Raw genomic sequence first — 15,601 nt, forward strand, 5'->3', positions numbered from 1 at the left:
GTTACTTGATTCCTCTGAGCCTCCGTTTCCTCAGCTGTAAATGGGGATACCCACTTGCCTCACTGTGAGATTTTAACTGCAAGCAACAGAAAATCTCTGATTTAAGCAGAAAAGGAAACGTCCTGGAGGGAGGCTGGGAGGCCTGAGAAACCAGCTCAGGGCCATGCCGCCAGGAACGGAGCCCCCCAGATCTGGCCATGGGTGACAAGGTGGGAACCCCACTGCCCCCGGGCTGCTGGCATTGGGGCCCCCGGGGCACAGCTACCCCTGGGCACAGGCACCCCCAAGATGGCTGCTGGCCTGGGGTGCGGTCTGAGGTTGTGTGAAAGAGATCCCTTGTGTCCTTGCCTCTGCTTCCCCCGCCGTTGGGCCAGGGGCTGTGCTGATGGGTGGGGCCTGGGCCACAGGCCTGCGACCCTCCCCGAATCTCAGAAGATGGGGAAAGACGGTCAGGTTGACCAAGGCTTCCGGCAAATGCTTGTGGGGCATTTGGCACAGGCCCATGGGTGGCGCGATCACTATTTAGGACGATGGGCCACGCCATGTGCAAGGCCCCGGCCATCCAACGGGACCAGGACGTGCTTGACCCCTTTTGCTGAGCTTTTTGCCAAGAGGTCACTGACCGTCATGCAGGGGACAGTCATGGGGGCCTGAAGCAGGGTATCGGGTCGGCTGGAGCCTAGGCAGCCCCCCAGGTCTCTGCCCTTGGCACTTGGGGCATGAGGAGAGGTTGGCATTACCCCTCCATTTCTCACCAAGGAGCGTGGTAACGATTTCTGGTGCGCCGATGGCCAGGCAGAGGGCAGAGGGAAGCTTCTCCGGGGGAAGCCGTGGTGGGATATGGAGGTGTGGGCAGCCCTCATCGGTTTTGAGAGGGGTCGGCCTTCCTGAGCGGGGTGGGGGGGTGGGGGCAGAGACAGGGGAGGCCGGAGTGAGGCAGGTGGGCGGTGGGGGGGTGGCGAGTGCATTTGTAGGGCAGAGTCAGCAGCTGAGAATCCCCCAAAGGCCCAGGGACAGACAAACGTGCAGACATGTCTTCAGGCTCCAGAGGAGAGCACTTAAGCGTACTGCGTCCGGTCTGGGGCCCAAAAGCTCTTTTGTTTTCCTAACTCAGAACATCTGAGTTATGGCGTCTGCCTCTGGGAGCCCCTCAGCAGGCAGAGCCGCACCTACGTAGGAGCCAAAGCCCAGAAATCAGAGTTAAGGGTTAGGACAGGCTTAATGAAAGACCCAGGTGCAAGCCCGGGCTTTGCATCTCCCGAAGCCCGTCTCCCCGGAAGTGGATGAGGATCTGGGCCGGGAGGCGGGTAATACCCAGGGCCTGAGCTTCAGGGCCCATTACCGGGGAGCCGATGAGGAACAGCGGACCCACCACCCCCCTGCCCTCCCGCTCAGACACCTGGATCAGGGGCCGTGGAAGGAAGGCCGCTCTTGGCTGAGAAGTGTTTGCGAGGCCGATAGATGTTAATATCCATTGGGGCTTCCGTCAAAAGCAATCTTTGCCCAGATACCTCTGGGCATCTGTCAGGATCACCTCCCTGCCACACGGAATCTCTCGGAAACTCAATTGTTGTTTGGGAAGGAGCCCGCGGCTGCCTCTCCGAACCCTGGTACCATCCATCCTCGTTAGGCCCCGTGTCTGAGCTGCCAGGCCCAGCGTGCCGACGCCGGATGGCTCTCCCTGGCGGCCAGGGCATCTGGGGCTGGACGCGGCAGCCAGGGCCTGCTTCCCGGTGAGGCCGGACCGGGCAAGGCTGGGCACCTGCAGGTGCTTCACGGCTTAAAGACCACAGGCCCTCGCGCGTGTCTGTATAGCCGGCCGTCACACGGGGACCCTGAACCCTTCAACCACCGAGCGCCAACCGCAGGCTGGGGGGGCCAAGAGCAAAGCTCCTGGCCTGGTGGGGAGCTGGTGGATGAGCTTACCTGTGTGAGGGCTGTAGGGCTGGGGTGGGGGCGGCGGACCCCAGAGGAGAGCCCCTAACCCAGCCTGGGGCAGCACAGGGAAGATTCTGGAGATTCTGGACAGGGAGGTCCTAGCACCGGGGGACGAGGCGAGACCAGGGTTCCAGGCAAAGGGAACAGACAGGCAGAGGTCTGCGGGGACGGGGTAGCGTTGGGTCTGGGCCCGTGTGGGCTCTGTCCGCTGGTGTTCGGAGCTCGAGGGGGCAGGGGCCAGAGGAGGGAGGCGGCCAGGGGCTGGGTCGTGTGCGGCTGCGGGCACGTTAGAAGACGGGCTTTGTCCCGAGGGCTGACCGGGCTTCCCCAAGTGTGGAGTGGCCCAGAGACTCGGGGCCAAGGGCACGGCGGCTGTGGGGGAGTAGTTTGGGGCGTGTGAATTCTGTGGGCCCTGGACTGTGGCTGTGGTGAGCAAGAACTGCCAGGTGGGAAAGAGGCCGCATGTGGTTCCTTGGGTGGGGAGGCCCCCAAGGCCGGTGGGCACACACACAAGGTGGCCTTCTGGCTGATGTGGCCACCGGCCTCGGCTGCATCGCGGCCTTCTCTCCACAGGCCCCAAAGCCCACAGCGATCCGGGCCACACGGGGTCACGCCGATTGTCAAGGTCACTCCTGAACTTGACACGGGCACTCACCCCGGCCCCAGAAAAGGAGGAGGGAGGCAGGAAGGAAGGACCCCGTCCTGCCGACCTGTGACTCGGGGTGAGGGGCCTCCTTTGGGAAGCCTCTGCCCACCGGGGCCCGGCCACCACGGGCCTTCTCGGTACAGGTGTGACCAAGCGGTTTCCTGTCCAGCTGCTGCCCCTCGTCACACACATGAGCACCGACACTTAGCAAGGACAGTTCACCTCACTGAGCCCCGTTCATGTGGGGGGAGAGTCAGAAGCCTCCGCGGGCTCCTCCCTGGTGAGTGGGGCGCCGGGGAGCAGGCGTCCAGGCTGAGCCTCGGGACTCCCGTGAGCAGAGGAACCCGGTTCCCTCCTGCAGGATCCTCACAGGCCCGGTGTTTAAAGGCAAAACAGAAGCAGATTTCCTCATTCGGAAGGCGATGCGTGGGATGGAGCTGGCTGTTTCCGGCTCACCTCACCTCCCAGCGGGCCGCGTGAGGCTGGAAGGTCACATCCCCTCTTGGGGCGCCCCCTTCCTCATTCAGCCTCCAATGTGGCCCATGTGGCTTGTGCGGACGTCTTGCAGGGGATGGTGTGGGTTTCACGTGGTCAGAGGAGGGTTCTGCTGGGCTCCTGCAGATGGCCACCCCCCCCAACTTCCCTGCCTCTCTGCCTCGAGGCACAGCCTTGCCCCCCTCCGACATCTGCTCACAGCACTGCTGTCACCAGGCCTGATTGCTGGTCCCCTCCCTCGCCTTTGCATAATTACCTCTGGGGTCACGGAAATCAGGTCCAGGTCAGCATCTCGGCGGCAGGAACCCGCCGTGGGATCGATCTGGCTCTGCGCCCCCACTGGGATTCACGGCGCCCGTCGCCTGCTCCCAGCACCGCGAGCTGAGCGGCCCACGCCCCGTTCTGCACGGTGGCCGCGCGCTCTGCCAGGCGCGTTACTGTCGCGAGGTCAGCGGCTCAGATATGCTGCTAATTGGCTTCGCTGTGAGAGAAACCGTCCCTCCCCGCCTGGCTCCCCAGGCAGGGAGGAGAATCCGTCCCTCACTTGCAAAACATCAAAGGAGCCGCCACCAGCCTGGCGGTGGGATCAGGCTCTGGGAGAGATGAAAAGCTTCCCGGGCCGCCCAGCCGGGGAGGCTGGACAGCCGGGCGGTGGGACCCTCGTCCCTACATGGGCTGAGGCTTCAGCCTGTCCTTGCTGTCGACATCAGCGGGCCATGGTGTCCCCAAGCCGCGGCGCGGCTCGGCACCGGCTCCCCGCTGCCCTGGGGAGTCTTTGGGGCTATGTGCTCTCATGCATGAGCAAGACGACAGCCCCACGTCCCCTCGACCGGTGTGCTCGGAGAGAGCTTGCCTCCGCCCAGAGCAGTTTGGATTTGGTAAACTTTTAACGTAAAACAGGGCAGCACGCGCGAGACTCGCCGGGGAGCTCAGCATCTGATAAATGGCAGCTCCGAGCACCGTTTGCCAGGAGCCGGCAGGCACCGACTGCCAAGCCGGGAAGCATGGCGGGGCGCCAAGCCCGGGGGTACCATTTTCAGTCAAAAACAAGGAGAAGCACCGCTTCCTTCTGGGCTTGGCAGCTGGCTCTGAAGCGGAGGGAGGGGACGCTGGTTAGACCTACTGTGCGCCCTGTTGACGCTGCTTCTTCACGGCGCGTTTTCCTGCAGCCCGGCAGGGGTGGCGAGGGGTCTGCTGCTGGCTCCTCTTTACAGAGAGGGAAGCTGAGGCTTGGAAGGGGGGCTGTGACTCGTCTGAGGTCACACGGCCCGCGAGAGGCAGAGCTGAGATTCGAAATCCGGGGCCTTCTGCACCTGTGCTCCTGCCAGCAAGCCCGGGGAGCACCCTGGGGGCACGGCCCAGAGGTGCCCAGAAAGGATTCGAGGAACCACGGCCACCCGGGAAAGTGGGCAGAGCCTCCGCAGCGGCCGCCTTTGAAGGACTACATGGCCCGTCCAAGTTCTTTGTTCCTTAGAAACAAGAATCCACCGTGGCCTCAACGCCCCGCCCCTGCCCGGCCCAGACTCGCCTGTCCAGGAGGTCTGGGGGCTGGTGGACCCCGAAGCTGCACAACCCACAAGATCTGCCTGCAAGGGATTTCGTCAGCAGCTTCATCCGAGTATTGGGAAGGTCCCAGATGCTGCCTCCTGGGGACTCTTGAAGAGGCAGAGACACCCCCTTCCCATCTCATAGGGTTTGGACCCACCCAGCGAGCGCCCATCTCTTGGCCTCTCTGACCACCTGCCAAGGCCCTGCTCAATAAGCAGTTCAGTTGATTGTCTCCTACTCCAGGCAGCCCCCCTGGAGCCCACCCCAGCAGAGGCCCCAACCCCCTCTGAGCTCCCAGCAAATGTACCAACAATTGTCACCATTTTGAACTAATGTGCATCCCCTCAGCGCTGGTAACCATGACCGAGTCTTTGTGGGTCGGAGCTTGTATGACCCCTGTTTGATAGGTAAGAGAACAGGCATAGGCACAGAAGGAGCAGGCCACGTTAGGAGCTGCCCAGCCCTGTGACTGCTGGTTTCTGTGTCCTCCTCTCCCGAGGCTGTGAGCTTTCTGAGGGCCTGAGTCAACCTGGGAGCCCAGGCTTGGCACACAGGGCCTGGAGCAGCAAGCTTTTCGTTCTGCAGAAGAGAGAAGCCCAGACTTAGGAGGACACGTGGCCTGTTGCTGGAAATCCTCATGAGACTTGGTCTCCCAGGGGCCACCCAAGGGCACTTCCTGGGGCTGGCCCAGCTCAGCTGCACTGAGGGCCGAGTGGGCTTGCAGGCCTGGGGACGCAAGGCACACCCCCTCAGCACTGAGGGTGTCCCCGCTCTGCAGTGGTCACCCCACCTCGCGCACTTGGCCTGCTCATTCGCCAAACGGGAGCACAGAGCCCTCTGGGCTGGGGAGACCACGGAGCCAGGCTGGGGCGTCCAGGATGTGCCTCTGGCTCTTAGCCCCACGGCAGACAAGGAGCCAGTCCAACAGGGCCCATCCGAGGAGGGGGTCCCGGCAGAGACGTGACCCAGAGACGTGGAGCACAAGACGGGCCCCTGGAGCCCGGCGGACAAACGCGGGACCATCGGCCACTCTGCTCCCCCACCCCCCAGCTTGCCACCGCCCAAAATGCTGCCGCTCCTTCCTTTGGAACCGCCCGGCACCATCTGCGGGACCATGTGGGCCCAGCCCTCCCTTGGCAGAGCCCCCAAGCAGTACTTGGAAGACACGCCGGGCGACAGGCACTGGCTTTTGAGAAGCCGCATCAAGAAAACACGCTCTGTCTGTCTTCCTACGTGCCACCTGCTCGAGCGGCCGGCCGGTGGCTGGCATCCTGCCTCGGTCACTTTGCTGCTAAAACCCAAGGGAGACATCCGGGAGCCGGACCCGTGAAGATTTGAGCCTCAGAAGGCATTCTTTTGTTTCCCTACCTCTTTCTGCCCACCCCCCTTATTTGTTTGGCCTAAGTGGGATTCACGTTCTTTTGGGACAGGTGGCCGGCAAGTGGCTCCCTCCGGCCTTTCCTTGCTCCCTCTTCCGCCTTCCTGTCTGGCTGACCCTTGCTCTGTAATTGAAGGCCTTCTGCTTGGTGACATCCGTCCAGCCAGCGTCCCGGAGGTCCAGCTGTGGCCCAGCCTGGGCCTCTGAGTCAGAGAGAGCCGACTCCTGCAAACGTTGGAGAACTGGCAACCGTTCTGTGGCTTCGAGGGCCCTTGGACACCGTGGGCCACACGGAGCAGGGACTGGCTTGCGGGCGGGCCCGGGTGCCTTGCCCGAGATCCCGGCCGGGCCGGCTCCCGCTGTCACTCAGCCCAGGAGGCAGGAAGGCCCACGGCGAAGGCCGGCAGCATCCAGAGAGCCGTATCTCAAAGGGCAAGTGTCAGTGCAGGAAGATTTGTCTCCAATACGAACATCTGTGAGTGTGTGTGCCATGACGTCACCTGCCTCTCCCGGGGTCCTGGGCATCGAGTCTAAGTGCCGCTTCTGCAAAGCGTCTTCATGGAGGTGTCTGGGCCATTCCCAGGGTGGCTCACGGGTCACGGGTGAACACGCTCACGTGGGCCCACAGTCGTGGTGGCTTCTCAGCGGGTGTAGACTCAAATCATCTCATTGGGAGCGTCTCCCCTCGTGGTTGCTTGAGGCGTACTGTCCCTGGGGCAAGAGAGAGGCGGGGGGGGGCCCAGGCAGCCCCCAAATCCTGAGCTCTCACCCGCTGATCACGCACCCAGGCTGAGCCCCAGCCGGGCCCCGGCCTGTTCCTGGCAGGGGAGAGAGGGGCGGACAGAAGTCAGAGGTCGGCTTAAAAGCCCTGGCGGGGGGACAAGGAGGCACCTCCTGGGGCTGGTCAGTGGCAAATGAGAATGACGTTGAGGGGGGGACATTGGCTGCTGGTGTCCAGCCTGGCTTTCGGCTGCGGGCGTAAGGGGTGGGTCTGACCCCCCCCCATGCTCACTGCCCCCCCGACTTCCGGCTGGTGTCCGAGCTTCTGTCTACTCTGAGGATGAGGGGGTGGAGAACAGGGTTGGGGTAAGGATTCCGTGAGTAAGAACGTGAGAGGGACTCAGTGAGAGCGACTCGGCCCCGGCATCAGCCATGGCCAGCTGTGCACGGCAGCCCACCTTGAGCACTCGGTCCGTCTGTCTCATCTTCCAGGGCTTACACCCTGCCTGTGCCCAAAAGCCCAGCAGACCACCCCCCTAACAGCAGTGACAGGAAAAATACTACGGTGGGGATAACAGGACCAGGGTCCTGCCATTTATCCTTCCCTGGGGCCCTGGGGGGACAGGCCTGGCTTGTTAGCGAGTGAGGACCAACGAGGCCCAGAGGGGAGGAGTGATGTCCCCAGGCCACACGGCCACACTTGTGGTCAGGACCCTGCCCCCCTCCAGGCCCACCCTGGACTCCCCTCCAGCAGCCGGCCGTGCCGGTCATACCCACTGTCCCCACGTCGTAGAGCGGTCCTGCTTCCCATCTGGTTGGGGTGGGGGGGTCCCCTGTGTCCCTCTGCCCTAAGGGAGAGCATCTCTGGCGCATCTGAATGGATGATGGAGGCACCGGGTGGGCTCCCAGGCGGCTCAGGGTGGGTGTGCGTAAGGCCCGAGTCTGGAAGGAAGAGCAGGGTGTTCCCGGGACGGGGGCTGACAGGGAGGGGTGGAGGGGAGACCCCCGGCCTGGCCTGGGGCTCGGTGCTGTCCTTCTCCTGCAGCCGGCACGCGCTGGTGTGCCTGGCCCTGAGTGTCTTCTCAGTGGACCGCCAGGGCCCACGGGGGAGGTGCCGCTGTGACCCCCCAAGGACAGAGAGGTGGACCAGTGGCCGGCGCTCTAAGCGGCAGGGCCCAGGTCCTGACTGTCGCCCCCCCACCCTCCCCGGCCCCCCGCCTCTCTCCCCCTCTGGCAGAAATAGGCTCCTGCCGCCTGCTGCCTTCTCGAGACTTCTCCGGGGAGCGCCTGCGCTTCTGCCAGGATTAAGCCTTTCAAAGGGCACGTGCTCAGGGTCCCAATCGGGCCGTCAATACCTCGGCCCAGCACCTCTCAGATCTCTCGGAGCCCGATCGAACTTCCTTCCCCAGCCAGTCCCTTCGGAGCACTTGCACCCGTCGGGGCCCGGCCAGGTCTGCGACGTGGGACAGGAGGGACGGGAGGCCGGCCACTCCCTGACGTCACAGCTGAGCAAAGGCTGTGACCGAGATCGGGGTCCCCGGGGACCCGTGCCGAGCAGGAGGCCGAGCTCCCGGCGGAGGACGGTTCCGGGCGACTGAAATCAGGCTGCTTCGTCAGGAAAGCGGCAGCTCGCAGCCCGATCTCTACCGCCTGGCTCGTGGGCGCAGATGGTGGGGGCGCCGGGGCTGCCTCGGCATATGAGCGAGGAAAAGGCTTGTTACACAGAACGAGCTGGAACGGGGCAGCCGGGAACAGGAGTGTCAGCGGATCCTGTAAACACTCGCGGCAGCTCGGGCCTGGCGCAGCGTGGCACTTATTTCAAAGCAATTTAACCGATGGGATTCCTGACTCCCAACTCGCGGATGTTATTAACATGAGTTACAGACGCAGCGCGGCTGCTCGTTGGTCCGGAGTCAGATCCCTGCGGGCTGTGGACTCCCATGCCCACCCCCGGAAGCGGCTGGGGCTCCGGTCCCCCAGGCCCCACTGGTCCCCCCCGCCGGGGCCGCTTCTCTGGGGAGGCTGTGCGTGACTCCACCAGCCCCGTTTCGCAAGATGGAGCTCCGGAGGCCAGGCCTGGGCGCGCGTTGTGTTCTCGGTTCTTCAAAACTCGAGAATGGATTTTTGCCCAGTTTTGTTTCGACCTGGGAGGAGGTATTAGGGCCCTTCCCCACCCTTCTTATTTGGCCTGTAGGGAAAGTGAGGCCGAAGCCGGGGTTGGGACCAGTCCCGGGTCCCACAGCGAGGCAGCCGAGGTGGGCCTGGAAGCCGCGTTTACTCCAGCCCCGTCCACCGTGATTCCTTCCTGGGGGGACGTTTTGGGGAGGTCTGGGGGCATTTAGTCAGTCCCGCCTGGGGCCATCGTGAGGTCCTTGAGTCCCTGCTCTGCTCCAGGCCCCACGACCGCCCCAAGCAGGCAGGCGGCCGAAAGGAGCGAGTGGAGCAGGGGACACGTGTCGGGGTTGGGGTCCCGGGAGGGCAGACACCAGCTCTCCGTCCTTCGCAGGTGTTCCAGCGCCGGGAGGACGGCTCCGTGAACTTCTTCCGAGGCTGGGAAGCGTACCGGGACGGCTTCGGCAAGCTCACGGGGGAGCACTGGCTAGGTGAGAGCCGGGACACCAGCAAGGCGGGCAGCTGTGTGTCCGTGCACCGCAGCCCGCGGGAACGCGCCCTCCCCACCTGGTCTGGGTTCTTTTAGTCTGTCTATAGCATTCACCGTTTTAAAGCACGATTCAGGGGTTTGTAGTACATTCACAGAGTTGGGTGACCCTCGCCCTTACCTAATTCCAGAACATCTTCTCCACCCCAAAAAGAAGCCCTGTGCCCCCATTGGCAGTCACCCTGTTGATATTTTTAACACGTTAAAATCGGGGCATCTGGCTGGCTCAGTTGGAGCAGCGTGGGACTCTTGATCTTGGGGTCCTGAGTTCGAGCCTCAGCTTGGGTGTAGAGAGGATGTAAATAAATACACTTTATAAAATAAAGTAAAACCCACAGCCTTGGACACACCCCACGTTAATGGGCTCATCCACCCCACAGCACAGGGCCCCACTTTGACGTCCCCACAGCCGGGTAGCTGGGAGCGCCCCCCGCAGGGCTGAGGCAGGAGGTAGAGGAGGTGGGGACGAAGGTGTGAGGCCTGTGGCTGGTGCGGAGCCCCGTCTGGAGGGCTGGGCTCCCAGGTGGGGGTCAGGAAGGTCCTAGGCCTGTAGGAGTTTCAGGGGAATTTCTGGGGGAAAGACGGGGTCAGTCCCAGGGGTGGGGCCAGGTCCGTGACCACTTGCCCCCCTGGCCAGAGGTACCTGGGTGGTGATCTACAGTGTCATTGGCCTAATGTCCTTCTCCCCGACCCTGGGACTCACGAGGGCAGGACCCTCTCTGTCCTGGCCCCCCCGCCCCGTGTCCTGTTACCAGACAGGGACCAGCTACAGAACTTTATTACGCCGAGTCTCTATTTAGCGGGCACCTCCTGTATGCCAAGCCCATTCTGTAGACTTCGACCCTGACACCTCGCACCTACCCTAAGACGGTGGATGGGCCTGCATTGTCCTCCCCTTTTATGGGGGAGCAAAGCGAGACCCAGAACGAGAGGTGTGTATGTGAGTCTTGGGATGGAGGGAACCTAAGCAGGATTCAGAAGCTTTAAACTACACCCTGAACTGCACGAGTGAGAGCAGGGGCAGGGGAGGGGCTGCGGGAGAGGACCTTCTGGGTGGGAAGACCCCTCCCCTGCCGCCCACCTGGGTGGGTGTGTCAGATGGGGAGAGGGTGGCCCGGTGGGGGCCCTGTTTCCGCATCACCACCCACCTCCTTGGACCAGTGTTGGTGACTCCGCCACTCACCGCATCTTAATTGAAATCTATCAGCGGCCACGGAAGGTGCGGGAGGAAGCATTTAAGCGGGGCCTTGATTAGCTCCCGGCAGACAGGGAGCCCTGAGGAGAATGTCAACTCAACCCTCAACTCCCCTGGCCGTTCCCTCCCTCTGCCTTTCCATGCTCCTCTCTCACCTTCCCACCTAGTGTTTTGTCTTTTCCTATTGAGTTATGGGAGCTCTTTATATATTAAGGTTATTGATTCTTTGTCGGGTGCCCATGATCTGTATTTACTTCTGGTCATCTGTCTTTCAGTCTCTCTCTCTCTTTTTTTTTTTTTTTGTAAAATTATTGCTTATTTCCTAGACATTTAAAATTTTATGTAGCCGATGCTTGCCTGTCTTTTCCTTCATGTCCTCTGGGTTTTAGGTCCTGCTTTTCCTCCCTCCCAGTTTTACAAAGATGTCTCCTTTTTATTTTTTTAATGTTTTTGAGTGTTTGTGTTAGGTTCAGATCTTTAATCCATCTGGGAGTTTGTCGGGGGGGGGAGGGGGAGAGGTCTGGGGGTCTAAGTATTTTTCCTCTCCATTTTAACCCACCAGCTCCCTCTGCCTCCAGCTCTGATGGGGGTGGGGTCCGATCTCAGCTCAGCATTCAGGAGCCCAGCGAAGCAGGGGGGTTGGAGAGACACAAGAAGTGAAGACAGAGGGAGAGCAGGGAAGGAGGTGGCCTTTGTGGGAAGAAGGGTGAAGACAGCAGAGGACCCTCGGGGCCCCACCCTGCCCCTCCTTCAGGGCACCCTGCCAGAGGCCCCTCCTGGGCACGGGGAGGAGCACGGCTTTGCCCGGAGGAACGGCGTGCTAATGGTGGGCCTCTGGGCACCAGCAACCACTCAGTGGGGGAAAGGAATCTGGAATCTTCAAGTGTTCCTGCTGGGCTGGTGTCCCTCTTGCCCTCTCCCTGGATCGGATTGTTTGTCTTGGACGAGAACTGAGTAAGAGCAAGGAGTCCAGGCAGGTCTGCCTGGGTTGAAATCCCAGCTCTGCCACTCCCCAGCTGTGTGACCCGGGCCTGTCCCTTAACCTCCCTGTGCCCCAGGCTCAGCTGTCAGGCAGCGACAACAGGGCCCCTGCCTCGCTGATCACAACAGCAGCAGCAAACACCTGGATAATGTGTGCAGTGGGCCAGGCCCTGTTCTAAGAGCTGTACAGGGATTCTTTAATTAAATTGGACTCATTCTAATTCCACTGGATTCATTACGCCGCGTGAAGCGCTTGGAACGGTGGCTGGCATTTGCGAGGGCCGTCCAGCGGGTGGGCAGTTGTCATCACTGTCCCCGGCCTGCCCTTTACAGCATGTGGAGCCCTTGTGGCCCCTCACCTCGGCCCCGGAAGGCCAGGGGCACAGGTGCCCAAGCTGGGGTGCACGCTGGTGCCCCCAGAGGGGGAGCCCAGGGACAAGCAGAGAGAGGCAGGGGGTCCTGGTCCTGGGAAAGTAGGACAGGGCGGGGGTTGGGGATGCTGCCCGGAGAGCCTGGGTGGGGTCTGCCTCGGACAAGGCCATTCACTGCTCAGGGTGGCTCTCCTTAGCACTGGCCCTGGACCGTGGGCCTGAGGCTTCCCTCTGGCCTGGGTGGGGAAGGGGCCGCACGGTCTTCTTGCCCCCTTAGCTTGCACTATTACACCCTGACCCTCCTGCGGGGTGTCTGGAGCTCAGGAGGGAGAGGCTGATGAAATGTCACTAGATGCTGATAACTTGTAATTTTAATTAAACGCCCTCTTAATCAAGAGGTAATCAAACTGGCAGGGAAGCACCTTGAACGTGAGTGTGTGAGGGACGCTGGGGCGCGGGGGCCCTGGAGCCGGCAGGAGACTCAGACCCCGCCTTCCGCTGCTCAGCCGCTAAGCCAGCATTTGTTGAGTGCCTCCTGTGTACCGAGCCGCACTCCGATGCTGGGAGTTAGTCGTGAGCTTCCACGCTGTGTATGGGGCGGGGGGAGCAGACAAGGAAACAGGCAGCGGGGACACAGAATGAGAAACACGGAGAGGGGGCGCTCCCGGCGGGCAGAGGTCCTCAATCCGGCAGGAGGCCCGGCAGCCTTCCTGAGCTGAGACCTGAACACGAACAAAACCCAACCGGGATGAGTAGGGAAAAGTGTCCTGGGCAGAGGGAACAGCATGTGCAAAGACTCAGAGGCCAGGTTCAGGGCAGTGCATACAAGCACCAGATCCCTTCCTGCTGGAGCCCAGAGTGGGAGTGAGGGTAAGAGGTGCTGTCACCCTCAACCCAGATTTTCCAGGTTCCTTCGGACTCCTGCCGTCTTTCTACTAACCTTCCGCTCAAACATTTGGAAATGACTTAAAGCAAACAGAGAAACGGTGAGTCCTCAGTTTCTTGCCAAACACAGGCCGGCCGGAGGAGGGACACAGCCCGGGGCTGACGGCGCAAACCTTCCTGTCGCCAGCCGCGTGACTGGGCTCTTGGGTCTCCTCAGTTCCCTCTGTGGGGGTCCCCTTGTAAGCCCCCCGACTTCAGCCATTTCCCCCCACTCTAGGGCTCAGCAGGATCCACGCCCTGACCACGCAGGCCACGTACGAGCTCCACGTGGACCTGGAGGACTTCGACAACGGCACAGCCTACGCCCGCTACGGGAGCTTTGCTGTGGGCTTGTTCTCCGTGGACCCCGAGGAAGACGGGTACCCGCTCACCGTGGCCGACTACTCGGGCACGGCAGGTAGGATCCCAGGCCACAGGGGTCTGGCACTTCTGGCTTCCTCCTTCAAGTCCCGCCTGGCCCTCACCCCAGCAGCATGAAACGGCAGGACCCGAGTCGTTCACCCATTCTGCAGATGAGCAAAGTGAGCCCCGAGCCGGGAATCAGGATGCCTGGGGCTTGGGTTCTGCTGGACCTGTCAAGTGGGGTGGCCGCACCCCTCTGGGCTGGGTTTCTCTTCTCAAGGGGAGGCATGGCCAGGACAGGGAGTGTATGAAAGGGGGGGAGGGGGGACAGAGACCGCCAGGACCCAGGGATAGACCGTGGACCCTCAAGGTGGCCCCATGGGGACCCGCGAGCCACACAGACACCATGGGTGTGTCAGGACAGACGTGCGTGCACATGCCCGGGTGAGGGTCTGCATGTCTGGGAGTCCCCGGGACACACGCCTGCACGTGTGCGCCTCCGCGCAGGGGACTCCCTCCTGAAGCATGGCGGCATGAGGTTCACCACCAAGGACCGCGACAGCGACCACTCGGAGAACAACTGCGCCGCCTTCTACCGCGGCGCCTGGTGGTACCGCAACTGCCACACGTCCAACCTCAACGGGCAGTACCTGCGCGGCGCACACGCCTCCTATGCCGACGGCATCGAGTGGTCCTCCTGGACGGGCTGGCAGTACTCGCTCAAGTTCTCGGAGATGAAGATCCGGCCGGTCCGTGAGGACCGCTAGATGGGCGCGGCGCCCACCCTCCACCCGCGCCACCCCTGCCCGCTCGCCCCTCATCCCCCGCCCAACCCTACCCTGCGCCACTCCCAACCCCTCACCCCTCCCCATCCCCGCCCGACCCTACCCTACCTCTCCTCTGACCTGCTGTCACATTGGAGGGGCTGCACCTTACCTTTGCCCTGTCCCCGCCCCCCAGCTGACCTCTGCTGACCTGGGGCAGGGCCCACTTAACAGCCCCAAATCTTGCCTGCCCAGACTTTGGCTCCTGGGGTAAGAGTCTTGATTTCCCTCGGCCAGCAGTCCTCCGAGCACTCCGGCCGGCCCCTCTACTTGGCTGGTCCAAACCCCTGGTGCTTGGGGGGCACAGAGAAGGGGCAGGTGGCACCCCTGCAGCCCTTTCAGTGGACAGAGGGACTGTTTGGATCTGAGTCAGGTCCGAGGCCGGCCTTCTCTGCCCTCCCGGCCCTCCAGGCTTTCCTCCTTCAGTTCCATGGTGCCCGGGGTTCCCACCTCTCCCCAAGGCCCGTGGGGAGTGGTGGCGGCAAGGGCTGCCCGGGGTGTGGGGCTGGCAGCCGTATCCCACCATTCCAGGCCAGGCTGGGGCACAGCTGTCTGTGGGGACTCCTAGCCCGAGGGGGCCAGGGCCAGTTCCCCGGGGCTCCCCGCCTGCCTTCTACCCGCAGGCCTGGGAGGTCCTCAGTCCCTTGGGCTGCTGTGTCCAGCCTCCTGCCCTCCGGGGCAGCCGGAGCCCCACCCCACCCTGTCCTCTTGCCTGTGGGACACTGGGGCAGGTCCTGCTCCCTCCCGGCCTGGCCCGTCAGGACCTCTCTATTTCCTGGGCTGCCCCCCCACACTCCCCAATTCCCAGGGACTCCAGGGTCTTAGGGTCTCCTGGCATCAGGCCTGCAAGGTGGAGGCTGGACCAGGAGGGGTCTGGGAGCGCTTTCCTGGTCCGCCCGGAGACTGCTGTCTCAGTGGGGAGGCCGCCCCCTACTGGTGACTATGGGTGCTGCCACCTCAGGTCAGGGGGAAGGGAGGGACTCACTGGGCAAACAGGGGGACTGAGGCACCGCCAAACACTGGACACACTCTTCCATCGAATCTTCCCAATGTCCTATCATCCCCCGCAACATTGCACCTACCCAACTGCGGGTCCTGAGGTCAGCAGCCAAAAAGAGCAGCCCTAACCCCCCTCCTGGATAGTGCCGGGCCCCTGATGCCCTCGCCATCAGAACCAAGCACGGGGCTGTTCTTCCAAGCTCCCACCTGGGGGGATTTGATGGGCCGCTTGAGAGGTTCTGGGATGGGGTGGGCCGTACCAGGGACCCCCTCAGGCAGGAGGGCGGGCTATTTCCTTGTAGGACGCCTGGAGTCAGGTGAACACGGGCAAATAGGGAAGCGTGGGGCTCCTTTCTCCCCCTCCCACCAGAGTTTGTGCTGCAGGAATCACGAGTCAGAGTCAGCCAGGGGCAGCAGGAGGGGTCGGAGTGTGGCTGACCCGCTATGCCAGCCGGCCCGTCCCCTGGAGCTCCGCCTGGTCATGGCATTCAGCCAAGTTTCGCTGGACATCTGCTGTGGGCCAAGGCCTGCCCAGGTGCCGGATGGCACCGAGTCCCTGC

The 15,601-nt window shown here is 62.6% G+C and overlaps 1 protein-coding gene across 2 annotated transcripts in view; it reads left to right on the forward strand.

Annotated features, from left to right (window-relative positions):
* FIBCD1 (fibrinogen C domain containing 1) overlaps nt 1-14,821 on the forward strand; it is a 30,969-nt gene extending 16,148 nt beyond the window's left edge. For both annotated transcript variants that reach the window (XM_032308658.1, XM_032308659.1), the window contains 3 exons: nt 9,232-9,328; nt 13,094-13,273; nt 13,726-14,821. In XM_032308658.1, the coding sequence (XP_032164549.1) occupies nt 9,232-9,328; nt 13,094-13,273; nt 13,726-13,985 (537 nt within the window). In that variant the 3' untranslated portion in view covers nt 13,986-14,821. The remainder of the gene's footprint in view (nt 1-9,231; nt 9,329-13,093; nt 13,274-13,725) is intronic.
* Nucleotides 14,822-15,601: the final 780 nt, after the last annotated feature.

This window comes from Mustela erminea, chromosome 12 (assembly GCF_009829155.1).
Source record: "Mustela erminea isolate mMusErm1 chromosome 12, mMusErm1.Pri, whole genome shotgun sequence".
Taxonomy (NCBI): Eukaryota; Metazoa; Chordata; class Mammalia; order Carnivora; family Mustelidae; genus Mustela; species Mustela erminea.